Below are 25,301 nucleotides of genomic sequence, written 5' to 3' on the forward strand. Positions count from 1 at the left end.
ATTAGGGTGACCAACTCATTCCTGCTTACCCAGGACTTTCCTTCCCAGTTTTAGTACTGGAAGTCCCACACCCCAGGAAATCCCTCAGTCCCTGGAAATCAGGATGGTCCACCCTGCCTTCCAGACTTGGGGACTCAGAACTCAGGTTTCTGGGTGAACTCTACCAGTTAGCAGTGCGTGTGTGGGGGGACAAAGTTTCAGGAGTCCTGTGGCTTTTGGAGAAGATTCAAGTCCAGGATAGGGAGGGGACATTTCTTTGAGTGGGTGGAAGAAACAGGAGCCAGCTTAGCCTGAAAGTAAAGACCACCCCACACAGTAGTGGTGGGCAGCTATTCTTTGAGAGGCCAGGAGCCCCAGTGAAGTTCCGAACACAGAGAATTCTCCCAGAACAAAGCCAGGTAGGCAGACTTCTGGTGGAGCCAGTAATCGAATCACCCCTTAAACAACCGCTTCTCCCCAGCCCCATTCCCCAGGCAGGCACAAGCAAAGAACTTCCAGGGCAAATAATTCTATTTAGGAAGGTGGGAGCCAGTCAAGATAATTGGTTCTGAGCCATAACCCCTCTTCACTTGAGGATTCTTAAATTCTAGCCCAGTGCTGCCACCTGTTGTGATCAAACATTGGGCAAACAAAAAACTCAAACCCATTCTGTCAAAATGGCCCTGGGTGGGCGTATCAGGACCACCGGGAGGACGACTGAAACATTGCTGCCCCCCAACCCCACCTTGTAGGTTCAGACGTGGAAGGTCTGGGGTGCATTTGTTACAAGTTCCCTGGCGACACTGATGCTGCTGGTGCAGGGACCACATGTTGAGAACCATCGTCCCAGGAATTCTGTCTTGTGTGAAATAAGCAGCAATTCACTCATACTCCACTACTCCCACTGTGGGAACTGTGAATATGGAGGCCAGTTGCAGATAAAAATTGATTTATTTAACAGTCACTATATACCAGGCACTTGGTATTTTCTCACTTTCAGTTGAAGTCCTCACAACAGCCCTGTGAGGTAGGAATTGCACCCATTTTACAGATGAGAAAACTGAGACACAGATGTTGACAGGCCTGCCCAAGGTGACTCAACTAGTAATGGCAGACTTCATCCTACTATAGTTGTAACACCTCCTACCTCCAGGTGTGAGTGGTGTTGAGCAAGACCCACAGGGTAGCGGAAATCATTTATCCTGATGAATGGTTCCTTCTGGAAGGGCATTTTGGGAGGCCTAAAAGTCACCTCAAGATCCGCTTTTAAATGAGTTGTGTCCCAAGAAGGGCTACAGAGGAACCAGCCAGAGGCAGCTGCCAGAATCCCAAGAACCAAAAGAAACTCATGATTCTTACACAGAAAATAGAAAATTATAGCCACCTCTGGGAGCAGTGACCCGTGGTGGGAAAGCTGAGTAAATACAGAAAAGGAAAGACCAGTTACAATGTGTAGTGCTGGAGTGGACGAAGAGCATGGCCAAGTGACAGCAGCCCGGGTGCCTGCTGAAGCCCCATCAGCAGGGGAGCCAGAAGTGGGGAAGTGCAGAAGTGCAAGGGCCCTGCCAACTCCAGGCAAGAGCTGGTAAGGGGATTCCCAAATGCAAACCCTTGGCGAATCTTCTAGCAGTTGGAGGAGGTAAGTATCAGACCAGTGGGCGAAGGATAGGTCCAAATGTACACAGAAATATGGGCAGGAAAGAAGGTATGAAGGGCCGTGCTAGAGAAAACAGGGCAAGAACTGGGATTAGGAAGAGGTGAAGGGCGGGACTCAGCCTTATTCATCACCATGACCCGATTCCTGAGCACAGAGCTCTGGTTAGTGAATGAGTCCCCCAGGGCCAAGAGCAGAGCAAGCCCCAAATGCCCCCCTGCGGGATCTATTATAGCTTTAAAACCTGAACTTTTGTATAGTTCCCTTTTTAAAAAAAAATTCTCACCCAAGGATATTATATTTTTAGAGAGAAAGAGAATCAATGATCAGCTGCCTCCTGTATGCACCCTGACTGGGGATCGAACCTGCAACCTAGGTATGTGCCCTGACCAGAGATTGAACCTGAAACTTTTCGGTATATAGGACGATGCTCCAACCAACTGAGCCACCCAGCCAGGGCCAGTTCCCTTTTTGAGTCTTGAATTTTGTTTTCCCTTATTGCCCCCAGAGGACGCTAAGGAAGCCACGTGCTTGAAAACCCAAGAAAAAGGCTGCTTCCGTGGACGTGGGGCTCCTTTCTCTCATAAGAAGGTCTCTGTGGCCAGAGGAATGACTCCCAGGAATGTTTCTAACTATGGTTTTAAAGTACAAGGTCCCAAAATATGCAGGAAACAGCCACCATACAGCGTCCCTTACCTCTGTGGGATACAAACATGGCCTTGTCCTATGAAGGACAGGTCCACCCTCATCTAGCCTGAGGTAGACGCTGAGGCCCAAGTCCCTGGATGCCCCAGCCCTTTGAGGGGTTCTGGAAGTGGAGAGGAGGTCTTCTACTTTGAGTCTGGGGGAGGATACCATTGGAGAGGCTCAGGTGACGTGGCAGATAATGCAAAGGTGGAGACAGAAAGCCAGGGGCCCTTGGAGCAGTGCTTAGTGGGTGACTGGGGGACAGGAGGCCTGTGGCCCCTGGCTCAGTATGGGCAGCTGGCTTGAGAAATCCAGTCGGCGGAGGTGGTGCACAGTATCCTCTTCGCTGATCCTGCTGAGAACATAAAGGGAGGGCACCTGATACACTCCAACCTAGTAGCACAGCCCTGCCCCTCATCACACCCACTGCTGCCCCCGAGGCAGAAGGTAGCACCGCTTGGCATTGCAATCCAATTCTTGCTGCCCCCTTACCACAGCAAGCTGCAGAAGACAAGAGTGGAGCTCCCGAGCTGCATCAGGCTGGGACCCGCCTCTTAGAGTCTCCTGGAACACAGCAGCTGCCTCCTCAAAGCGCTTTCACCCCAGAGTGATTGGAAAGAGGAAAGTTCAGGTATCGGGCAAGGGAGGGGGGTCAGGTACCAAGGTACTTGAATTGGCCCCAGCTACTAGTACCACTGGCACTGTGACATTGTGGTACTTCAAGCTTACCTAGAAAATGCCGGTGTAGACCCAGTCCCCAACCCATTCCACTCAAAGTCCTCCTCTAATTCCAATGTCAGATCCATTACCTGCAGCCCCATCAAGGCCTTGCCCAGGCGGAAGAGGCCCCGGGGCCAGCCGGGCCGCAGGGTAAGGGCCACCTGGGCATCAAACAGGGCCCACACCGGCTGACCCAGCCGCTCATGGCAGAAGGAGCGATTTCCAAATAACCTGATGAAGACAAAGTGAGTGAAACTCAAGCCCTGGACACCTCACCTTGCCCTGACTTCCCAGCGCAGTGGCCAAGCCCCAACCTACCGGTGGTCCTGAGGGTTGAGCTTCAAGGCCTGAGTGAAGAGGCCCACAGCCTCATGGTAGAAACCATTTTGGGCAAAGCGAGTACCCAATTCTGGTGAGAAGAGATGGGGGAAAGGTTCAGATGGGGATGCCCCAGGGAGGGTGGGAGGAGGAAGGGGAGAGAAAGAATCTTACTTGCTAGCTCCTGGCTCTGCTGTAAGGCAGCTGCCAGCAGTCCTGGAGAGGCCTAGGGACCAGGAGAAAACTCAAGTAGGACTTGGGCCTCAGCCTCCCCAAATTGTCTTTTGTTCAAACAAGTAATATTACAATTAGCATCAACCAACTCATGCAGTTCTCATGACAGCTCTGCAAGATGCTATCAGCCCTGCCTTCCTGTGGAGGAAAACTACCCAGGGTTAGGGAGTCAGTGATGGAGGTTGACCCCAGGTTTCTTCATCTTGGGCCAAAGAACTCCTTCTACTGGCCACAGCCCTCAACCCTTAGATCGTGTGACTTCCAGAGAACTCTGGCACCCTTCCCACTGGTTCCAGCTGTGGTTCTGCCCACCTCACCTCTGCCTTAGGACTCTGCCTGGGGTTCTCTTCTCTTGAAGATCTCCCTTCCTTCTCGTTTATCTTCTCTGCAGGGCCCAGGCTCTTGCTTTGGGGCTCCTGGCTCAGTTCCTTCTCTCTGAGGGCACTAGGGGGCCAATCCCCAACCTTGCGCAAAGCCAGAGACACGAAAGTGCTAGAAAGATCCAGTGCATCCTGTGAGTAGAAAGGAAAGGTAGGGAGGGGGTGGGGATGAAGTGTGGTGGAGTAGGGGGAAGTAGGGGTGGGCAGAGACCCAGAGAGGAAGAAAGGGGGCTCTCACTTCTTCCTCACCACACTGTCCCTGAGCCGGGTTCCCAGGGCTGGATGGGGGGCTCTCATTTCCATCTGGGGCGCCCTCGACCTGGAAGGAAGGTAGACAGGCACAGAGTTGGAATCACCGGGAGCCATATGCCTTCTGAGTCCCCTCGTCCTGGCACTTAGTGCTCTTAGAACCTGCCCGTAGACTCGCCTTGGGCTCTCCACTGTCCTGCTCCATGCGCTCCTGTCGCTTTCGGTCCTTTTGACGCTGTAATAATAACGAGGAGGAGGCTGCATTTTGAACACTGTACTTAAATACACACACAATTTGTATCTTGAGACCAACTCTTCATGTGTAGGATACTATGTATGTCATGTATGTGCTGGGCTGAGTTTTGTATGCTCCATCTCATTTAATCCTTGGAGCTCTTTGAGGGAGGTGTTGCCCTCATTTTACAGGTGAAAATAATGGACGAAAGAGTTACTGGGCAGACGTTTCACAATAAACAGGAGGCAGATTTCAACCCAGGCAGTACAGTGTGACCCCAAAACTGCTGCACCACATGGCCCCCAGCCCCTGTACCCCTTCGGCCCTCCTGGCAGAGGACCCACTGCAGGCCACCTCGAGTTCTCGCCTGTTCTCATGAAGCTTCCCTCTTCCCATCCCCCAAACCCCCCTGAGCGCCCACTCCTTCCGTCCTCCCGCTACCTTCTTCCTGAGTCGCTTCTTTTCTGCTTTCTGTTTCACGCGCTCCTCCTCGGCCACCAGCTCCTCAGCCAGGCGGTTGGCTTCCTGGAGGAGGAAGGGCAGGGGACAGGGTAAAAGGGAGAGAAGGAGAGAGACAGCAAAAGAGAGGCAAGCAGCACAGAAGAACCCTGAAAGGGCCAGATTCAGGGAGAATACAGATATGGGAATATGGGGCTCGCGAGAACCCTGGGGGAGCTCACCTCCTCGGTGCGCAGGAGCCTCTGGGGCATGGCCACCTGAAGCAGACTGTCCGAGCCGCTGGGGGAGGATGCGGGGGCAGAGGGTCTTTGAGGGCAGGGCTTAGACCCTGGGGGAGGGTACAGGAAGGAATTTTGGAGACCACAGTAGGTATCCAGTCCCTCAGCCCTCTTGCCCCTGTCACTCTGTCCAGTTGTTTTCCCTTCATCGCGGAAATGTTCCAGGAGATAATCTGTCAGGAGAAAGAGAAGGGAAAGAAAGAAGAACATGAGAGAGAGGAGCATCTGAGGGCCAGCCCTCCCCAGTGTACCAGCCTTGATTCCTGGGCCCGACCCGTTCACTCCCCACCATGGTGCCACAGCTGCAGCCGCCCGCTGCTCCCATCCACACGGATCCGGTGCAGGCCCTGGGGATCACTCTCCACCAGCCGTCGCAGAAAATCCACTATGTCCTGGGAGGGGGAGGGGAGGCTGGTGTTGGGGGAGAGCTCTGAGAGAGAGCAAGGGGCTTGGCTGGCTTGATCCCTCTACCATGGCAACCACAAAGCAGCTACCCAGCCTGGAGAACCTTACTGCCACCCTCTCCTGACTCAGCACCTCAAAACACACTGCTCCCAGCTCTCATGGTCCATCACCTTCCTTCACTTCTGCCCTGCCTTCCCAAGGACTGCGCGTGCTTTTCACCCAGCCTTCCCTACCATCCGGGCAGTATCTCCTCCTCCGGACTTGCCACTAGGGCAGCCACTGACATGAAGTCCTCAAACGGAGTCCTCTTACCTCCTCTTCCAGGTATGCCCCCCGTCACATCCTTGAGTAGAACAGTCCCCATAAACCCCACCTGGAGCTATCTCATGTTTAACTGAGCACAGCAATTCCTGGCTGGCCTCTCTCCTGCACTTCATGTTTCTCTCCAAAACCAACCTCTGAACAATTACTCTCTTACTCAGGAACTTCCAGTGATCTCCCACTGCCAGGGCCACACGCTGGCATCTAGCTCCCCAACCTGGGATTTGGAACCTTCCAAAAAGCCCCCTGGCTGACCTTCCCAATCTTCCCTTGTCATCTTCCCTCTGCCACCAGGCTGCTTCCAGCCTTGGGGTTTGCCCCCAGTGGTGCTTGAATCCCTCCTGGCTCTGAGCCTCTTTCTTACCATATCTTGCCTCACCTTTGAGATCCAGTTCACATTCTGTCTCCCCTCAGAGACTTGTGAGAGCCTTTTATCTCCAATGATCTCTACCACGCTGTGCTCACATAGACTGTGTTATATAATTTAGAGCCTCCTATTCACTGCTTTTTATTGGTCCCTTGCTGGGTGAAGCACTGTGGGACTGGGAAGAGCACTGTGCTGGAGCAGAGCTACTTGCATCCTAGTCCTGGCTCGGCCACTGCCTGGCTCTTCAATTTTGAACAAATTGTTTAATTTCTCTGGACTTTAATGTCCTCATTCACAAAACGAAGCATGATCCTTCAAGGCCTGGCCCATACATTCTGTGGTTCTGACGAGAATGGTTTTCTCAGTTAGTGTAAGCGAAGAAGAACAGGAATCACCACGTCCCTCTGTGGCTAATCAGGCCTAAACAGAGCGGACCCAAATGAGGTGGGGACTGAGTGGAAACCACGGAGTGGTAAAATAATGCACAGGCAGGACTCAGGTCACTGAGGCATAGTCAGCCTCTGAACAATGTCAGATCCAGGGCTCCCCTCAGGAGACAGTCCTGACTCAACAGCATCTTCATTTACATTGCTGAGCACTTCCACCAAGTCTTCATCTCAAATGCAATTTCCCAGTGGGTTTATTTCAACTTCCAAAACTGGAACTCGGGCAGAAATAATGCATGCTCTGGACCGGTTTTAGGCAGTCTCCTCAGGATGTGCCTGCTATTCAAATATATCCTCCCCTATATCTTCACCCTCCCTCTTCCTCCTCAGCCCAGTCCAGCCATCTAAAAAGAAAAATTCTTTGACCATCCACCTCTCCCCAAACACATTCTATGCCACTGTCTTAATTCACTACATGGTCATGCATGGTTGGGCCGCCCCCGAAACCTTCATAAATCATCTCCCACCTTCCCATGGCCCCTCCTCCAGCTACTGTGATCTCCTTTCAAGTCCCTACGACACACCTAGTACACTGAGAACCTTCACTTCTAACATCTCAGGTCTTTTGTACTTATTTCCTCTCCCTGGAACGCTCTTTCCCAGGTGAATGGCTCAATTTCTTGTTCCTTTCAGATCTCTGCTTAAACCTTTGTAGAAAGGCCTTCTGACCACTCCTGTTAAAACAAGACATCTCTCAACTCCACTCCGTGCTCCCTATTCTCTTTCTTGCTTGCTTTTCCTTTGCACTTCTTACATCTGACATATTGTTTATGTATTGATTGGCTGCTCCCACTCGATACTTCTAATTCATTTAATAGAGGGATTTTTCTCTGTTTGATTTGCTGTCTTTCCAGCCTAAAACTGCCTGTGTCAGGTGCACGGCCGGCACTCAGTGAGTGTGTGCTGAATGAGCAAAGGCAGACTGATGAGGAGACTATTCTCACTGAGATGCAGTCAGGAGCTGTATCTGAAGGAACTCTGTGCGACCCAGTGACTTTGAACTTTGTCCTATCAGTGAGTGATAGGAGTGGACCTGATATAGAAAGTGAAACTCAAATAGAATAGTTTAGAGGTGGGATGTTTAGTTAGAAGGCCATTACAGCTATTCAGGCCAGAGAGGAGGAGTTCTTGAACTAAGGCAGTGGCAGCAGGAACAGGAACAGAAATGGTGAGTTTGATTCGAGAGACATTTCAGAAGTAGATTTTAGTGACTGACTCAATGTATGAGGTAAAGGAAAGGGAGGAGTATATAGAGTGATTTTCACAATTCTGGATGAAACAACTGGATGGAAGTTTGTGTTATCAACCAAAGCTAAGATTACAGGAAAAGCAACCGATTTGCAAAGATGACAAATAAACTTCTGGACTTAAGAGTTTGAGGTTTTAGAGAAAAACAACCAGGAAGCAGTTGGAAGTACTGCTTCTCAGTGTTCCCAGATCTGATCCTGTCTCTCCCGGTATTGGGCAAGGCCTTCCAAGTCACTTGCTGTCTTCTTTCCCACCTTATCTCCTACAGTTCCAACCAAACCCTCAGCTCATGTTTCATTTCAATAACGTTCTTTTAACTTTTCCTTGCCTTAGTGTCTTTGCCCACACTGCTCCCTCTTGTCATATCTTCCCCAAGGAACTCCTACCCACTCCACTCCCCAGTGCTCAACCCAGGGAACCTAGTCTGCCCCTGTCTACTTTTTATCCAGGCAGCGTTTCCTCGGTCTCTGCTGCTTCCTCCCCAGATACACACCACGCTCTCGAGGGCCGGGCCGAGGTAACGCGCTCCCCAGAGTCCCTGGAGCCCAGCGCACTGGCCGGGCAGGGCTTAGCAAAGCAGGGTGAAAAGAGGCGTGGCAGACATAACCGGGGCCAGGGGTAGCTAGGAGTCTCTTTTACCTCTTCTCCATAGTCTTCAGGACCGAATTCCCTGCAGAGTTTGGGGACAGCAGCGACCCCCAGCGGGCAGCCGAGCGACAGAGGACAGTCTACAGGAAAGGAAAGCCACAGTGCGTCAGGAGAATGGTTTGGCTGGAGCCCTCTCCCACCGCGTAAAACTCAAAATCCCACTGAAAACAGATACACCCAAGGAGGCTGCCCCGGCCCTCCTGGATCCCCTCCCGTTCTGTCACACCTGCTCACCTAGCTTGATCTGCCCCACCGTCTTCGGAATCGGCTCCATCTCCCATCCACAATGACTCGAAAGTGAAAGACAGACACGTATTTTGAGGGCTGAAGGGAGTGGTAAGGCAAAGTGGGTAGTCATCTTTGTTAAGGGCAGAAGCCTCCGACTACGGAGTGCAAGAGAGTTCAGGACGGTCCCAGCGGCTTCCGGCCAGAAATGACGGCTCTCAAGGTGGGGCGGAGTCCCGGCCACGGCGAGCGTTGGGCGGTGCAGGCCAGTGGGAATCGTTAGGTTAGTTCGGACACACTGCCCCATGGCCCATGCGTCCCCGGTAGGTGGCCTCCTGCCTCTGCTCGCTCCCGTGCCGCAGGTGTGGCCGCCAGACGGGGCCACTGGTGAGGAGCGGAGGGAGAGAAGGCCCGCGGGCGCTCTTGGTGGGGACGTTAGTGGCTGGCCCCGGCCGCTGGTTGCCGGGAGCATCCCCTGCTTGGACCAACTGCCCAGCGGAGCTCCAGAAGGGCAGCCATGGTGGGCGGCGCCGGATACCGGAGAGCACCATGAGGCTGGCACTGCAGACCCGAGGCAGAAGCCCGCTGCCGGCGGGCAGACTCCTCCCGCGCTGCAGCGTCTCCGGACGGTGTTGCTGCGGCTGCACCGAGAGCGGGAGCAGCTCCTTCAAGCCCAAGACTGCGCCCGCCACCTACAAGCAGCGGTGCGCCTCTTAAGGGTGCTGAGTACTGGAGCGCCATCCCCTGGCCTCTTGCCTCAGCTGTGTCTCGACCTGCTGGCGCAGCTTTCCCGAAAGGCAGTTCTGCGAACCGGCCTTCGGGAGACTCCCGAGCCGCTACTCCTGGCGCGCCCCGTCGGACTAGCTGCCCATAGTCTGGATGCTGTCATCGAGATGCAGCTTCGCGCTTTGGGCCGAGCGCCCGCCAGCCCCGGCCTGTCATCCCAACTGGCGGACCTGCTGCTCGCGCTTCCCCTCTACCATCAGCTGCAGGGGAAAGCCTTAAGTCATGTCCCAGGGGCAGCGTGCCCTTTCCCCCCAGCCCGTGTGCTCTGTCTCCTCGCGGGGGAGCGGGGTTGCCAGGCGGCAGGTCGGCTGAATGAGGCGCTCAGGGGATTGGACTTGCGGGACCAGCTCCGCAAGTGGTGGTGTGAGGAGCAGGAGCTGCTGCCAGGGCTCCTGGGTCTGATCGGGGGCGTGGCAGGTTCAGCCAGCAGTGGACTGGGAATTGGAGGAGCTGGAACCCTGTGGAGCCAGTACTGGACCCAGCTATGGGCAGCCTGTGCGCAGAGTCTGGACCTAAGTCTAGGACCCTGGAAGGACCGCAGGGTAGCGGCACGACAACTAAGTCAGGCACTGGATCAAGGTGAGTGGTAGGCTTGGGTGGGTGTTTGGGAAGCCTGGAGTCCCTTCTCTCTAGTCACCTCACTCGTCTACCAGCCCGACTGCAAAAGTAGGCCCTTAGAATGAACACCCTTGCCCCACACCCACCCCAGTGTTCAGGCTGACCTTTCAAGGCAGTCTTGCTTACCACCCCTCTTGAGTCTTGGGGGACTCCTCTCTTCTCCCATCATTGGGCCTGCAGTGGTTGTAGAAAACTGAGGCCTTGTTTGCAGGCTCCAGAGTAATTTCTTCCACTAGCATCCCTGCCTCAGGAGTGTGAGAAGGAGCTGGCTTCTTTGTGTCACGGCCTATTTCATCAGTCTCTTATCTGGAGCTGGGACCAAGGTGAGAAGGAAGGGACACTGGAAGGGAAACTGGGAGTGACACAGGCCCCAGTTGGCCCTTCCCCATCAAACTGTACCCCCTCATCCTCAGTCTTCTGCCAAGCCTTGGGCTCTGCTGGTAATCAGAGCAGCCTTTCTTCATCATGTCATACCACTGAACTTCTACAGCAGCTCTTCCCTCCTCTCTTGGACGCCCTTCGAGAGCCCACGTCAGGGCTGCTCCTCTGTCAGCCTCCAGGTGAGACAAGTGGCTGAGGTTGGGGAAACAGGACAATTGAGGATATCTCTTTTTTCTTTTGCTCCGTTCTGAAACCTGCTTCTTCCCAAAGGTACTCCATGAGCCCTCAGGTAACTTGTCTCTCCCCTCCCCAGTTCCTGCACCCCTTGCCCTGGGGCTCTGTACCTTGCAGACAACCCTGCTCTGGTTTTGGGGCAGAGCTCAGCAGCATCTGGCAGTGTGGGCCCCAGAATCCTTCCTGCTTCTGATCCAGAAGGACTTACCTGTAAGTAGCCAGGGTTGGGGAGGGGAGCGGCCGAGGCTGGGTTCAGATCTCACTCCCTGTTTCTGCCAAAGCCTCTATTACACGAGGCAGAAGCTCTGTCTAGCCTGGCCTCAGGGGAAAGCGTGGCCCTGGACTTGGAGGAGCAGCTGGGCCTGGAAATCCGGAAGCTGACCTTACAGATGCAGGTGAGAGCAGGGACCTTGACAATGGCCAGCTTTGGAGTTGGGGGGAGGCACAGAACATCCCAGCGACTTGGAATCTTCTTGGAGTTTCTGCTAGATTTACCTATTTTGCTTTGATCATGTTTTGTTCTATTTAACTTTTTATTTTGGAAATTTTCAAACATGTACAAAAGTAGAGAGAAAGGTATAATAGATCCCCGTGTACCTACCATAGAGGCTTTAACAGTGATCAACTCATGGTCAACTTTGTTTCATCCGTGTTTGCCACTCCTCCCCCCATCAGGCTCTCATTTTGTCATGTTGACAGCCACTGATGACCACTGTCCAAGTCCATGATTTCATTAAGGGTGCAAAGTGGTGATATTCCAATTCTATCATTCCTTTTTTTATTTATTTGGATTACTCCTATAAAGGGAAACTTGCCCTCATTAATTATTTGGTTACCCAGAGGTCTATTTTGCAGAGAAAAAGCAAGATAAAAAGTTGAATCCTTTTTTTTTACTAGTTTTTCATACAATGTTTCTCCTCTTCCTTGAACATGTCATTTGTATTTTTATTAAGGTAATACATGTCCATAGTTTAAAAGTGACATAGAATACAGCCATGGCTGGCATGGCGTGGTGGGAGCGGTGTCCCGTAGGCTGCAGGCTCCATTCTGGGTCAGGGCACGTCGCCTTGACTGCAGGTTCGATCACCAGTTTGGGGCGCATGTGGAAGGCAGCCATTCAATGTTTCTCTCTTTCCCTCCCTTCCTCTCTCTCTAAAAGCAATGAAAAAAAATGTCCTTGGGAGAGGATTTAAACATTTTTAAAGAAATAGAATATAATTTTAGCAGGCTTCTGATGAAAAAAAAAGTAGCACTTTAATTGCCCCCCCATTCCCACCTCTGATTCCTGTTCCACAGTGGTAACTTCCATCCACTCTTGGCTGTTTCTCCTAACAACTCTTATTTTCTTCCCAATTTATGAATAAAACTATTATACTTCCATTTGAATTTTCCCCATTTTGCATATTATCTGCTCCTACTGCAGAAGATGTCTGTCTTTTGTTTATCTTCCTATCCAAATTTCTCCTCTTTGCCTTGAATAAGGCCATAGCTATAGAGTTCAGTCCTTGTCCCTCTGCTCCTTTTCTCTGCATTCCTACTCCCCACAGTGCCTTGGTGCTGCGGACCCCCACCCCTACCCCAGCTTAGCCCTAACCCACCATCTGATCTGTCTGTCGGGCATTTCCACCTCAATTTACTGCTGCCTTCTTCAGTGTAACGTGCCCCGAAGCAGGCTCCTCATGAGTCGTGATAGTCGTGGAAGCTCTGAGGCCAGAGTGGGCATGTGGTGACAGAAGCTCCATACAAGGCCTACGGACTCAAGCTGGTAGCTTGGCAGCCTCAGAGGAATGGCAGGGCAGGGGTTACTGGAGGTGGGAAGTTCATAATTTCTCGGGGGAGTTGTGGGGAGATAGCCTGACCAAAGCAGAAGCTCCCTTTGTGTGTGGTGTACACGTGTGTGTGCATGCACTTAACATGCACACGTCTGCAGTGGGGGTGGGAGACTGTGGAGGAGTTAGCAGGTGGAGGGCACTAGTGAACACAATCTGTGAACACTAGTCCACAGATCTGAGGCTTTATCCCACAAGTGGTGGGGAGGCATGTAAGAACAGATGGGGAACAATGGGAGGTGGTCATGGAATTTGACCCAGTTACAGTGGTCAGGATGGAAGGGAGGTGAGGAGATATAACATCAGAAGGATCTAGCTTTTGGTAGTGGTGGTGAGAACAGAGCAAAAGGTACAGGGACAGTGTGCCCACCATGTGAACCAAACACTGTGCAAAGCATCCTGATGCCTTGCCCCTCTGTCTGGTGACTGCACTGTTAGGCATCTGCTCTGGGCATTCCACCACGTACAGCACTGTGACGTCCCGTCATGTGACCTCACGCTTCCTGAGTCTTGAGTGCACAGGTTCCTTACCAATATCAGTTGACAGAGGAAGAAGGGGGTTCTAATTTTCAGGAAAGAGAGAAAGAACTTGGATTTAGACAGGCTATTGCCAGGATGTGTACCAGGAACCACATGGGCTCTACCCTCACCCCCATGTCTGGACCCCAGGCCCCTTCCTCTCTTCAGGCTTGCGGGCATCTAGGCACCTTTTCTTTACAGATCCGCCACTACACACCCCATTTCTTGGGGTTATTCTCCTCCAAGATGGGCTGTAGGGACCCTCTCTTTTTTTTTTTTTTTTTTTGCTGTCTTTTCCTCCTCCAAAAAAAAAACAAACAAAACCTATCAAACCAAAGAAACCAAACTAGCACATGGGCCTTTTCTTGCTTTACAGGTTACACTGCTCTGGGGAAATGCAAGTGGGCTGTCAGAATACTCAGTATAAAGTGTAAGGACATCTCAAAGGTTCCGGAATCTCAGAAAGTTATAGTCTTTGTTCCTGAACTGCACACCGCAGATCCTACCTTCCTTTTGTAGATAACAGCCGGAAGATTGTACAGTGCCCCTTTCCTCAGCCTCTCCCTAGTATTTGCTTTTGAACATTGGTCATGATAAGGGTGTCTGTTTTTGCCTATTAAGTTTCCTATAGAAGAGAATTAACTTGGAGGACTTTCATCCTCTGACCCAAGTTAGGGAGAACAGGATAACCCTAGGGCAATTGTTCATAATCTTTTCACGGTCCAGACCTTTTGAAAAACCCAGTAAAAATGATGGCATTTCTCCTCAGAAAATGCCTAAGCCCAAACAACTTTGCATACAGTTCTTTCCTTAGGTTTTATGGATGCTAGATTAAACTCCCCAGATTTAGAAGAGCAACAGAACTTGACAAGTCCCTAACAGATAAGCCATTTTTTACTTTCTCCCTATCCCCACAGCTCCTGCTTGAAGAGTCACTAAGTCTCTTTTTGCAAGAATGTCATAAACAAGCTACACGGGGCTTCGAACTTCACATGCCAAGGGGTCGGTACTGGCGACATCCTCTTTGTCTTGGTAACTCCTCATTCCAGCTTTCGCATGGTTCCCAGCGGTAAGACTATCCTGAGCCCTCCAATTCCTGGTTCCACTTCTCTCCATCCCTGTCCTCACTCCCTGTGCCCCCACCATTGGAAGTCCTACTCTCTTACCCCAGTCACTCCATTAGGTGCTCAGTGGATCTCAGTATTCTTACATCCTGCCCCTTCTCTTCTGTCACTCCAGAACTCCCCAGCATTCCCAGTGAGTATGCTCGGTTGGTGGTCCACACTGTACTGGAGCCTGTGTTGCAAGGATTGCAGGGGTTGCCACCCCCAGCCCAGATCCCTGTCCTTGGCCAGGTGTTGACAACCATTCTGGGTGCCTGGCTTGACCACATCCTCACCCACAGGATTAGATTCAGGTGGGGAAAAACGAAGGTAGCGGCAGGGGAATGAATGGAACTGGAAAAGGGGAGCAGATGGGTGTGGCAGAGTAGTTTAGGGAGACCACAAGGTCAGGTGACTGCATTGTACCTTGGCCTTCAGCCTGCAGGGAGCACTGCAGCTCAGACAAGATTTTGGAGTGGTCCGGGAGTTGCTGGAAGAAGAGCGGTGGGGCCTGTCGCCTGAAACTCGCCAGACTCTGCTCATGCTCAACATCTTCCAGCGGCTAGATGGGGCCCTGCTGTGTTTATTGCAGCAGCCCCTGCCCAAGACTCAAGTCCACAGAAGGCCTCCCTGTTGCTGTGAGTCACGCCCCCTTCTCAACTCCAGGCTCTTTCTGCCCTAGCTCACTACTTTAAATGCCCCTTTAAGTGATCCCCTAGCTCACTACTTTAAGCTGAAGCTCATCACTGATCTGGCTTCAGCAGTCCCCCAGCAGCCACATGCCTTCCACCCCTGCCTTACTAGGTGCGTGTAATGAGGTCCAGACCTTGGAATTGCCCAGCAGCAGCCTCAACAGCCTGGAGAGCTTGGAGCCCCCTCTTCGGACTGGAGCACCTCCAGCTCAGGCAGCTCAGCTGCTAAGTACGCTGTGGGGTGGGGGACCCAGCCCCCAGGCTTACCTGGTGGGAAATCAGCAGGCCTGGCTTGCCCTAAGGCAGCACCAGCGCCATCCTCGTTGGCACTTGCCTTTTCTTTCCTGCCTGGGGACCAGTCCTGAGTCCTAAGGAGTCTGATCAGCAGCCAGAAAGTCAGTGTTCTGCATTTCTGTCTGAGAAAGCCCAGACATTTGGAACTGTATTTTAAAGAAACCTACAACTGGAAGCTTGGAAGAAAGCATACCTAAGAACCACGAACTACACAGAGCCTGGACTTAAAAGCTAAGAATCCAAGATCACTCCAGTACCTGGGATCCAGCGTAAATGGCAAAACCACAGCCTGGAACCTGGAGGTCAGCATCTCTGGAGGCTCAGGCTTAATTCCCCATCAGTAAAGACATCTCAGAGCTAGACGCTGGAAGGAAGGGCTACGGGGCTGCATTCCAGAGGAAAGGGAAAGAGAAAAAGCAATAAAAAGCAGAGAGCCTAGATGCCACTTCCTCTTAAGTCCCCAGAACCAGGATAAAAACAAAGTTAATTTATCAGGAACCACAGACTAAATAGTCATTTTTACAGCTCGATCAGACCCCAGGGCTGTATGACCCTGTACTTTCCTCCCCATTACTACTTTCAGCTATTGAAGCATATTTGGGCTGTAGGACCTTCACGTTTAAACTTTGGTTACTAAGAGTTCAACATGTTTGTTTAATCTTCAGTTACCTGAGTGGGGTTTATCCCCTGATAGAGGCATAATCCCTGTGCTGGTGATGGTGCCTTCTTGGAAAGGGCCAGCACAGAAGATGGCATTAACCTAGATGGGCACAGCAGGGAACGTAAGGGGATTCCGCAGCAGAAGACAGAGACGTGTGATTATCGGAGCCAGGTGCAGGCAGCTTTTACACTGTATTTATTGCCTTTACTGTGGTACAAAAGGGCCACGAATGATAGGCAGTATTTGCTGACCGCTCACTTTGGACAACGCCATACCCCGTGCCGAAACCAGCTCTCCACCCCGGCCTGCCTCCTTGCCTCGCGCTGGGGAGCCCACGCCTGCAATTCCAGGAGGTCCGCAGCCTATAGTTCTTACTCAGCGGAAGCTGGGGGGCGGGGCCTGGGGCAACGCGGCCACTCACAGCCTCACACTGACGGTCTCATCAACAGACGGTTGTCTGTTGAGAGAGTGCTTCCGGGGCGCACGTTACCATGGCGGCGGCCTTGGCTCGGCTGGGGCTCCGGGCTGTCAAAGAGGTTCGGGTTCAATTCTGTCCTTTCGAGGAGAACGTGGAGTCAACGAGGTACGAGGGGAAGGGAGTGGGAATAGAAAGGGACGCGCTTCTCTCCCGCCGTGGGGCTCACCATCTTCGGCCCGACGTTCACGCCGCCGCTTTCCCACCGTAGGACCTTCCTCCAGGCGGTAAGCAGCGAGAAGGTCCGCTCCACCAACTTTAACTGCTTAGTGACTGCGGATGTGAGGCACGACGGCTCCGAGCCCTGCGTGGACGTGCTTTTCGGTGGGCACGCTTGGGGTATCAGGCGGGAGGGGCGGCAGGCAGCCCGCACCCCCAAGGCACCGTTGTCCTCGTACCTGATTCTTTCGTTTCTTCCCCAGGAGACGGGCATCGCCTGATTATGCGCGGCGCCCACCTCACCGCCCAAGAAATGCTCGCTGCGTTTGCCTCCCACATCCAGGCCAGGGCCGCGGCGGAGAGCGGGGACAAATCTGTAGCTGGCGCTGGGCGCTGACAGCAAGAGACCTTGTCGCTTGACAAGAGACCACAAGCAGATTTTAGCCTGGGACTTAATTAGGACACTTATCCAAGAAAAGCTTGACTTAATCACTCAAATCACTATCATCAGGGCCGCAGAGAGCTGCTGTCACCACCAGGGGGGAAAAAAAAAGAGCTCTGTGACTACAAATCTAACCAGTTCTTCTAGGACAAATCGGGATGTGGGAGGGGTCTGGACAAACTTGAATTTATTTCAATTTCTAACCATCACTCACTGCTTCATCGTTTGAATTTTACTTCTCGACCTCTCACTCAAGGTACCTCTTAAACTTATTAGCTAAATCCAGTGCTGTTTTCTCAGTCCTCATCCTTCCATCTCAGTATCACTTGCCTGTAGAACTTTTCTTTCTTTTTCTTCTCTTATTTTTCTTCTCTTAACCATAAAAGTTAATTTCTTTTTGGGGCATCTCATCTTCTGATGTAACTTGAACTACCCTCGTAGGTTAAACCCTGCATTTCTGTTTGGACCTAATCCCAACTTCTGTGCTATAGTCAGGTTACCTGATTTTCTCCAAATCCCATCAACATTCTTTGTCCAAAATAATGGTGATCTTACAAACATACATTTGCCTCTCCTCCTGACTTCCCAATTCCTTTTAAGGTCACTACATCTGCTCAGCTACCTGGGCTGGAAACCACAACATTACCTCTGGTTCTGCCCTCTCATTTTCCTTCATATCCAGTCAGAAAATTCAGAATATTCTATCCTAAACTAAAGCTCCTGAAATGTTCTCTTCATTCCCATTTACTCTCCTGTACTGTTGCATTTTCCTTCCCTGTCTCCTTTTTTCTCATCATTTTTGCTGCTGCTAAATTTTACCTTTCCAAAGCATATCACTGGTAACATCTCCCTACTACTTGTTTCAGAGAACAGCGCCAAAAGTACTTTTCATACTGAGTTACTACCCATTACTGTGGATCATAAAATCAATTTAGGGGATTAAATCAGCCTTTCATAAACAAAGTAAAATATAATAAAAGGTATTAGTGCATGGCACCTGGAACCAGAAGTATTATTTTAAGAAACTTGTTTTTAGGAATATAATTGTACACATGTATATAACCTATATGTATATATAGATATATATTACATAAAATACATGTACATGTGTTGTATCTGCATGTACTTGGTTGCAATACAGATTTTTTAACGTGGGTTATAGGAAAAGATGGTTGCTAGCCAGTGGTTTAAAGAACTTCAGAATGCTCCACCAGACAATCAAGGATCTCTCTAGACACTGCAGTTGGGTACTTTGCCAAATACATTTTCCATGACTCTCCTACAACATTACTACACTGCTTCTATGCCTAAAAAGGTGCTATATTAAAAGGGCAGTTTTTTTCCTTCCCCCTTCAAAGAAACAAAACTACCATGAGGCACTAGTATAGTGTAGTAAAAATCCAGGATGCCTGAGGTTGATGTAACTTTGGAAAAATTAGTCTCTCATTGCCTCTTTTCTCATTTGTAAAATGGGGATAACGGTATCTATCTTGTAAGACTGTTGGGAATATTAAATGAATTGACATCTGTTAAATATCTAAAGCATTACTGGGAATGAAATAAGTTATATGAGTGGCCTTATTCTACTTTGGGTACACCATGAAGAGGCAAGGTTCTTTGGAAAAGACATTAATGCTGGGGAAAATAGAAGACAAAATATGAGGTGGATTGACTATGAAAAAAGCCAGAAGCGTGAGTTTACAGGAAATAAACAGTGCTGTTGAGGTTAGGACATAGGGGACAAAACTTCATGGTTCACCAAGAATATAAGCTGACTCAATGGCATGTTAATACACAAGAAGCTTTATGCTACAGTCAAAGTTACAATCTAGAATTTGAATTCTCTAGCTCTGTGGTTAATCGGCTATTACCTTTGGCCAAACTTAACCACTTCTCATTTGTAAAATGGGGATGGTACAAACATTGCTGTAAATGTGAACTTGAGGTTGTTTTCTCTGTCCCCAGCACCTTACATAGTGCCTGAAACAGTGTGGGCAATAAACATTTGTTGAATTTACAAATATTTAGCACCTACCTTGCACCTATAACTTTAATTAGTACCAAGACACGAAGATGAATAATAAAACTCAGGTATGTCATAAGTGCTACAATAGAAATGTGGACCAGGTGCAATGGTAGCAAGAAAAACAGGAGTGACTGTTGGGTTTGGTTAGAAAGTGATTGTTGAATGAGCAAAAAGTCTGCATTGGAGAGTGGGGTCGGAAGTCAGATTATAGAGAAGTAGGAAGCGGACATGCAGCATAAAGTATTTTATATATAATGATTTGGATAGGAGGTGTGGTAATAGCTAGAGTAGCATAAGGGTGTGGAATAGAGTTTTTAAAAGATGATAGGGATTTGTACTTTGTGAAGAGACCCTTTGTGGAGATGAGACTTCCATGAGTGACCACAGGCCCCTGGCCAGCTAGATCCTGGTCAAAACAGGTTACTTCCCCCAAATCCCCCAGGGACTGATCGATCTGTCCAGTATGCCCCACACATGCCAGTTCCAGGAAGAGAACACACTGTTGCCCTGCTCTAGACAAGGCATTTTCCCCTTATCGGGGGCGGGTCACACCCCTTCAGGCCTGCCAAGTGGCAGAGCATATTTCATGTCTTGCTGCCACCCAAGATGCACCTCATGTAAATTCCCTTAATAAACTCAGTGTAATGATGGAGTTGTCAGCCTTTTTTTCAAGTTTCTCAGCCCCAGGAGATTTTAAAGCCTTTTATGCTGAGCTCTTGGTTACAAATTAATACCTGAATCTAAATTGCATTCTTAACAACCATCAAAAGTAAAGTTGACTCTTCCAGGTCAAATTGAGGTGCTCCTTCCTAAAGCCTTCCTTAACTGGACCTAAGTGATCCTTTCCTTAAACTCCTTTGCTTCCTGGGCTGTGGAAAATAAATAGATGAGATAGATAGATAGATAGATAGATAGATAGATAGATAGATAGATATAGATAATAGATAAATAAGCAAGCATTCTCTAAGTTCATACACAACCATTATGGCCCTTTTAGAGTTCATCTAGATGAGGAATCCTAGCCTGAGTGAAGATGTCTCAAGTCATGGTCCCTGAAAGACAGTGCTGCGGCAGATCTCGGGCTTCACCAGAGGTCCACTCCAGCACCCTCCATTTCACTAGGGAAGTGGGCAAAATGATCCAGTTTGACTCAGATACACCTGGATTCCAAGCTAACCACTTCCTGTCTCTGACCAGCGCCAAATTACTTGAACTTCTAAGCCACAGGTTTCAGCCACCAGATTGGGCCATGCTGATGAAACCAAGGGTCCTTATGACTGATTAAATTGAGTTTTAAATCATAGCCCTAGAAATCAGTCTATCTCCACACATATACCTCTCAGAGACCTAACCTTTCCCCCATTATCAGTGACCCCCCACCCCCCAGATACCAAAAGACCATAGCCCAAATGACTAATGGTCACAGGGTCCCGACCTCTGGCAGGCTAGATAACACCTTTACCTAAATTGTTTCAGGTCCTGGGCCCAAAGGTGATGCACCCTTCATTACTTTCTTATGAAGCCAGACACAGGGAGGCAGAAACACACCCCAGAGCTATCCTCAAGGCCTGAAGAAATGATTCACTATCCTTAGCTCACCGACCAATAAGCTCCCAGCAGGACCTGGAACCCCTAACCCACAGTGTCCTGTGATTTTGCTCTATATAATCTGTAACCTACCAGCCATGCCATTGGGGTGTTCCAACTTTTGAGTAATAACCTCCCAGTTCTCCCGGATGAGACCCTTAATAAAATGGCGAATAGCCATGGCTGGTATGGCTCGGTAGATTGAGCACAGGCTGCAAACCAGTCACTGGTTCAATTCCTAGTCAGGGCACATGCCTGGGTTGCGCACCAGGTCCCTGCTTGGAGGTGTGTGAGAGGCAACCACACAGTGACATTTCTCTCCCTTTCTCCTCCCCTTCCTCTCTCTAAAAAAGCAAATAAGTAAAATCTTTAAAAAATAGCCAATATTTCTCCACTGCTATTCTTGGTATTTGGTATTTAGCATTTAGCTCTGCTAGCGCCATGTGGACGAATTCTGTAGTGCTACAGTGGAGGCAGTGTTAATTGTAAATCACTCGGGATGGCGTCTTAGGCATAAAGAATATACATATTTTAGAATAGCCTAATGTGAGATTGTCTTTTCTCGACTAGCCCATGGACCCCGCGAGGACACCAAATAAACGCTAAACACAGGCCCACTGGACGCGACCCAAACAGCTCACGAGCCCCGAACCAGGCGTCGAGGCCCGTTCCGGCCTAGGAGACTTAACGTGACGTGGCAGGGCGGGACTTCCGGGGAGATGCGGAAGCTTAGAAGGAGGCGCTGGCGGGCTTCTGCAACTGACAGCTCAGTGGCCGCCGGGACGCTGCGCTGGAGCGGGGGAGCCAAGGCAGAATCCGGGCTCCTTTACCGCTTCTCCAAGCTGCCGCGACGCCGATCTCCGTGCCAGGATGGCTCGGGGCGAGCGGCGGCGCCGCGGAGCACCGACAAATGGAGGGCGGACGGCTGAGGGGGCGGCTCGGGGTGGCCCTACGCGACGGGAAAGGCGGGCCGGCGTGGCCCGTGGCACTGTCGGGGGAGCCGTTCTGGCCATCGTGGTCCTGCCTCTGGCCCTGACCCTGTCGGGAAGCTGGCTGCTGGCGTGGCACCGTGCGCGGCGGGCAGTCACGCTGCACTCCGCGCCCCCAGCGCTGCCTCCGGACTCTTCTAGCCCTGCCGTGGCTCCGGACCTTTTCTGGGGCACCTACCGTCCACACGTCTACTTCGGCATGAAGACCCGCAGCCCGCAGCCCCTCCTCACCGGTAACCGGGCCCGAGCGGGCAGGCAGGCGAAGTCATAATCTGGGCGCCCCAGTTTCACTCCAGAGTAGGAGTGGGGAGGAGTGGATTAGGAGAGTTATGAAGAGGGATGACCCTGAAGTTCTCGTAAACCCAGAGGACCAGGATCCCTGCTCTGTCTTCGACTTACGTGGCCATTCTACCCCCAGGACTAATGTGGGCACAGCAAGGCGCCGCCTCAGGGACCCCTAGGCTCAGGCACACGTGTGAACAGGGGGACGGCGTGGGTCCCTATGGCTGGGAGTTTCACGACGGTCTCTCCTTCGGGCGGCAACACATCCAGGATGGGGCCTTAAGGCTCACCACTGAATTCGTCAAGAGACCTGGGGGTCTGCACGGAGGGGACTGGACCTGGAGAGTGACTGTAGAGCCTCAGGTCAGGGCCTTGGGACACCCTACCCCCAGCCCAGACTCACTCCACCCTTCCTTCGCTGCCGGCAAATGCAGTTTGAAGTAACAGCAGGAGCTCTGAGTTTGGCTGCCTGGTTTGAATCTGCCTGCCTGCCTTAAACACTTACCTTTATGACCCCTCTATTTACTCTCTCTAAGCCTTGTTTTCCTTTTCTGTAAAATGGAGATAAAAATTGCACCTAACTCACAGGATTGTAAGAATTAAACGAAATAATATAGAGAGTTCTTAGCATAATATATGGCACAGGAATACTCTTACTTCCCAGAGAACCCTGTGCAAGGGTCTCTCTCTCATCCCACTGGGTGCTTACCCTGAGCGACCCTCATTCAACACTGCCAGTTATATGTTGTTTCTCATGTTGTTTCTACCTGGTGCCCCTTTCCCTCACTAAGGCTGATTCTCAAGAAAGGATGTCAATCTAATGCTGTTTTTCTGTCTTCCTTGGTCATCTAGGCCTCAGGTACCTCTTCCTTCCCTTTGGTGTCCCTGTTCTTCTACGTGGTGACAGATGGCAAGGAAGCCCTAGTGCCAGAGGTTGGGGCTAAGGGGCAGTTGAAGTTCATCAGTGGGCACTCCAGCGAACTTGGGGACTTCCGTTTTACACTTCTGGCACCAACCAGTCCAGGGGATACTGCTCCCAAGTATGGCAGGTAATTGGAAGGAGAATGTGGGGTGTTGGGAGGGGTGGTACGGATGCTGACTTAACCTGATTTCTGTCTCCTTCTCCACTCTACCTCTCCCCACCAGTATCACCCTTCTCACCAGGCTCCATGTCCTCTGTATTGCTGGGACCTTCCCATCCTGACTCCTAGTCACCTCATATTTCTCTTTATAATCTCTTCCACTTTCTCCCAAATAATATTTCCTATTTATTTTCTTCCTTCAAGCTACAATGTCTTCTGGTCCTCCAACCCAGGACTTCCCTTGCTGACAGAGATGGTGAAGAGTCGCCTAAATAGCTGGTTTCAGCATCGGCCCCCAGGAGCCTCCCCTGATCGCTACCTTGGCCTGCCAGGATCTCTGAAGTGGGAGGACAGAGGCCCAAGTGGGCAAGGTCAGGGACAAGGGCAATTCTTGATACAACAGGTGACACTGAGAGTCCCTTTTTCTATGGAGCTGGTGTTTGAATCAGGCAGTGCCCAGGCAGGAGGAAACCGAGCCCTGGGGCAGCTGTCAGGCAGCCAGCTGACTCAGGCCCTGGAGGCCCATACTAAAGCCTTTAGAGAGCGCTTTGAGAAGACCTTCCGGTTGCAGGAGAAGGGTCTGAGCCCTGAGGAGCAATCTTTGGGTCAGGCTGCCCTCAGCGGCCTCCTTGGTGGGATTGGCTACTTCTATGGACAGGGTCTCGTGTTGCCAGACATAAGTGATGAGGGATCTGAGCAGAAGGTGGCCCCAGCCCTCTTTCCACCTGTCCCTCTTTTCACAGCAGTGCCCTCCAGGTCATTCTTCCCACGAGGCTTCCTTTGGGATGAGGGCTTTCACCAGCTACTGGTCCAGCGGTGGGATCCCCACCTCACCCGGGATGCCTTAGGCCACTGGCTGGGACTACTCAATGCCGATGGCTGGATTGGGCGGGAACAGGTGCTGGGGGATGAGGCCCGAGCCCGAGTACCCCCAGAATTCCTGGTGCAACGAGCAGCCCATGCCAACCCCCCAACCCTGCTTTTGCCTGTAGCCCACATGCTAGAGGGTGGTGATCCCGCCGACTTAGCCTTTCTCCGCAGGGCCTTCCCTCGCCTGCGTGCCTGGTTCTCTTGGCTCCATGAGAGCCAGGCAGGACCAGAGCCACTATCTTACCGTTGGCGGGGTCGGGACCCAGCCTTGCCAACCCTACTGAACCCCAAGACACTGCCTTCAGGGCTAGATGACTATCCTCGAGCTTCACACCCTTCAGCTGCCGAACGGCACCTGGACCTGCGATGCTGGGTGGCACTGGGCGCTCGTGTGCTTGTGCAGCTTGCAGAGCAGGTGGGAGAGGCTGAAGCAGCTGCAGAGCTGCGCCCACTGGCAGCCTCGCTGGGGGCAGAGGAGATCCTGGATGAGCTGCACTGGGCCCCAGAGCTAGGAATCTTTGCAGACTTTGGAAACCACACAAAAGCAGTACAGCTGAAGCCTCATCCCCCTCATGGGCTGATTCGGGTGGTGGGCCGGCCCCACCCTCGATTGCAATATGTGGATGCTTTGGGCTATGTCAGTCTTTTTCCCTTGCTGCTGCGGTTGCTTGACCCTCACTCATCCCGTCTTGGGCCGCTGCTGGATATTCTTGCTGACAGCCGCCATCTCTGGAGTCCCTTTGGTTTGCGCTCCCTTGCAGCCTCCAGCCCTTTTTATGGCCAGCGCAATTCAGAGCATGACCCTCCCTACTGGCGGGGTGCTGTATGGCTCAATGTCAACTATCTGGCCCTAGGGGCTCTCCACCACTATGGGCAGCTGGAGGGTCCCCACCAAGCCCGGGCTGCCAAGCTCCACAGTGAGCTCCGTGCCAATGTGGTGGGCAATGTGTTGCGGCAGTACCAGACGACAGGTTTCCTCTGGGAGCAGTACAGTGACCGGGATGGACGGGGAATGGGCTGCCGCCCCTTCCAGGGTTGGACCAGCCTTGTCTTACTGGCCATGGCTGAAGACTACTGAAGGGAGAATGTGGGAGGGGAGCCAGACCCCTTGTGCCACTCTAGACTACATGGACCAGGTCTGTAGCTTCTGCCCCCAGCTACCAGTGCTTCAAAACCTCATCTCAGGTGTCTCCTTACTGTCATCCCACACAGCACTGGGGTGAATGTGAATTCAGAGTCTATTTTTCTAAATAAATTGCAAAACCATGAGAAACTATTGTTTCTGCTAGCTTTGCCTCGCCAAGAGGTCTTGGCTCATCCAAGCCTTAGGGATACTATCTTCAGAGAAGGTGGGAAGAATGGCCAGTCGGGTCAAGTGCAGTGAAGTGAGGTGAGCACTAGTCCACCCAAATCCACAAG

At 51.4% G+C, this 25,301-nt stretch overlaps 4 protein-coding genes and 1 long non-coding RNA gene across 12 annotated transcripts; 3 read left to right on the forward strand and 2 right to left on the reverse strand.

Annotated features, from left to right (window-relative positions):
- Nucleotides 1-917: 917 nt before the first annotated feature.
- Nucleotides 918-9,160, reverse strand: TTC31 (tetratricopeptide repeat domain 31). 3 transcript variants are annotated; one of them, XM_037130839.2, is made up of 13 exons: nucleotides 8,863-9,160; nucleotides 8,620-8,708; nucleotides 5,483-5,585; nucleotides 5,137-5,366; nucleotides 4,898-4,981; nucleotides 4,400-4,456; nucleotides 4,211-4,291; nucleotides 3,910-4,104; nucleotides 3,533-3,584; nucleotides 3,359-3,449; nucleotides 3,130-3,271; nucleotides 2,813-2,914; nucleotides 918-2,672 (listed from the first exon to the last, which is right to left on the reverse strand). In XM_037130839.2, exons 1-13 carry the CDS (start codon nucleotides 9,158-9,160, stop codon nucleotides 2,379-2,381), a joined length of 1,818 nt encoding a protein of 605 aa, XP_036986734.2. In that variant the 3' UTR covers nucleotides 918-2,378. The 3 variants fall into 3 exon arrangements, with proteins under 3 accessions (XP_036986734.2, XP_036986733.2, XP_036986735.2); XM_037130838.2 differs by having other exon boundaries at nucleotides 918-2,675; XM_037130840.2 differs by lacking the exon at nucleotides 4,400-4,456 and having other exon boundaries at nucleotides 918-2,675.
- On the forward strand, nucleotides 9,159-15,387 carry CCDC142 (coiled-coil domain containing 142). Of its 4 annotated transcripts, none has more exons than XM_037130836.2 (9): nucleotides 9,159-10,218; nucleotides 10,494-10,580; nucleotides 10,671-10,817; nucleotides 10,952-11,082; nucleotides 11,154-11,267; nucleotides 14,138-14,252; nucleotides 14,460-14,637; nucleotides 14,762-14,961; nucleotides 15,128-15,387. In XM_037130836.2, exons 1-9 carry the CDS (start codon nucleotides 9,159-9,161, stop codon nucleotides 15,385-15,387), a joined length of 2,292 nt encoding a protein of 763 aa, XP_036986731.2. The 4 variants fall into 4 exon arrangements, with proteins under 4 accessions (XP_036986731.2, XP_036986732.2, XP_053519320.1 ...); XM_037130837.2 differs by having other exon boundaries at nucleotides 14,138-14,222; XM_053663345.1 differs by lacking the exon at nucleotides 10,671-10,817.
- Nucleotides 11,743-16,070, reverse strand: LOC119038370 (uncharacterized). 3 transcript variants are annotated; one of them, XR_008391208.1, is made up of 4 exons: nucleotides 15,979-16,070; nucleotides 15,567-15,694; nucleotides 13,072-13,263; nucleotides 11,743-12,024 (listed from the first exon to the last, which is right to left on the reverse strand). It is a non-coding gene; the product is annotated as an uncharacterized LOC119038370 (long non-coding RNA). The 3 variants fall into 3 exon arrangements; XR_008391206.1 differs by having other exon boundaries at nucleotides 14,387-15,694; XR_008391207.1 differs by lacking the exon at nucleotides 13,072-13,263.
- Nucleotides 16,071-16,461: 391 nt separating this feature from the next.
- On the forward strand, nucleotides 16,462-17,331 carry MRPL53 (mitochondrial ribosomal protein L53). Its single transcript, XM_037130841.2, has 3 exons — nucleotides 16,462-16,553; nucleotides 16,657-16,769; nucleotides 16,868-17,331. Exons 1-3 carry the CDS (start codon nucleotides 16,462-16,464, stop codon nucleotides 16,999-17,001), a joined length of 339 nt encoding a protein of 112 aa, XP_036986736.2. The 3' UTR covers nucleotides 17,002-17,331.
- A 4,046-nt stretch (nucleotides 17,332-21,377) lies between these two features.
- MOGS (mannosyl-oligosaccharide glucosidase) lies at nucleotides 21,378-25,169 on the forward strand. Its single transcript, XM_037130865.2, has 4 exons — nucleotides 21,378-21,881; nucleotides 22,067-22,293; nucleotides 22,783-22,979; nucleotides 23,217-25,169. Exons 1-4 carry the CDS (start codon nucleotides 21,530-21,532, stop codon nucleotides 24,958-24,960), a joined length of 2,520 nt encoding a protein of 839 aa, XP_036986760.2. The 5' UTR covers nucleotides 21,378-21,529; the 3' UTR covers nucleotides 24,961-25,169.
- Nucleotides 25,170-25,301: the final 132 nt, after the last annotated feature.

The sequence above is a fragment of the Artibeus jamaicensis genome, unplaced genomic scaffold (assembly GCF_021234435.1).
Source record: "Artibeus jamaicensis isolate MK-2021 breed Jamaican fruit bat unplaced genomic scaffold, CSHL_Jam_final contig_3174, whole genome shotgun sequence".
NCBI lineage: Eukaryota > Metazoa > Chordata > Mammalia > Chiroptera > Phyllostomidae > Artibeus > Artibeus jamaicensis.

Excerpts from the sequence above, each read along its gene's own strand:
- TTC31 (XM_037130838.2), bottom strand. The coding sequence starts at position 9,160 with ATGGGGCAGTGTGTCCGAACTAACCTAACGATTCCCACTGGCCTGCAC. Across the intron at positions 8,709-8,862 it reads GGTGGGGCAGATCAAGCTAG|ACTGTCCTCTGTCGCTCGGC; the intron begins GTGAGCAGGTGT and ends CCTTTCCTGTAG. Across the intron at positions 2,915-3,129 it reads AGGCCTTGATGGGGCTGCAG|CGCTTTGAGGAGGCAGCTGC; the intron begins GTAATGGATCTG and ends CTGGGGTGAAAG.
- MOGS (XM_037130865.2), top strand. The coding sequence starts at position 21,530 with ATGGCTCGGGGCGAGCGGCGGCGCCGCGGAGCACCGACAAATGGAGGG. Across the intron at positions 21,882-22,066 it reads CCCGCAGCCCCTCCTCACCG|GACTAATGTGGGCACAGCAA; the intron begins GTAACCGGGCCC and ends TTCTACCCCCAG. Across the intron at positions 22,294-22,782 it reads GAGTGACTGTAGAGCCTCAG|GCCTCAGGTACCTCTTCCTT; the intron begins GTCAGGGCCTTG and ends TTGGTCATCTAG.
- MRPL53 (XM_037130841.2), top strand. The coding sequence starts at position 16,462 with ATGGCGGCGGCCTTGGCTCGGCTGGGGCTCCGGGCTGTCAAAGAGGTT. Across the intron at positions 16,554-16,656 it reads GAGAACGTGGAGTCAACGAG|GACCTTCCTCCAGGCGGTAA; the intron begins GTACGAGGGGAA and ends TTCCCACCGTAG. Across the intron at positions 16,770-16,867 it reads CTGCGTGGACGTGCTTTTCG|GAGACGGGCATCGCCTGATT; the intron begins GTGGGCACGCTT and ends TTTCTTCCCCAG.
- CCDC142 (XM_037130836.2), top strand. The coding sequence starts at position 9,159 with ATGGCCCATGCGTCCCCGGTAGGTGGCCTCCTGCCTCTGCTCGCTCCC. Across the intron at positions 14,253-14,459 it reads GCGACATCCTCTTTGTCTTG|AACTCCCCAGCATTCCCAGT; the intron begins GTAACTCCTCAT and ends CTGTCACTCCAG. Across the intron at positions 14,638-14,761 it reads ACCCACAGGATTAGATTCAG|CCTGCAGGGAGCACTGCAGC; the intron begins GTGGGGAAAAAC and ends CTTGGCCTTCAG.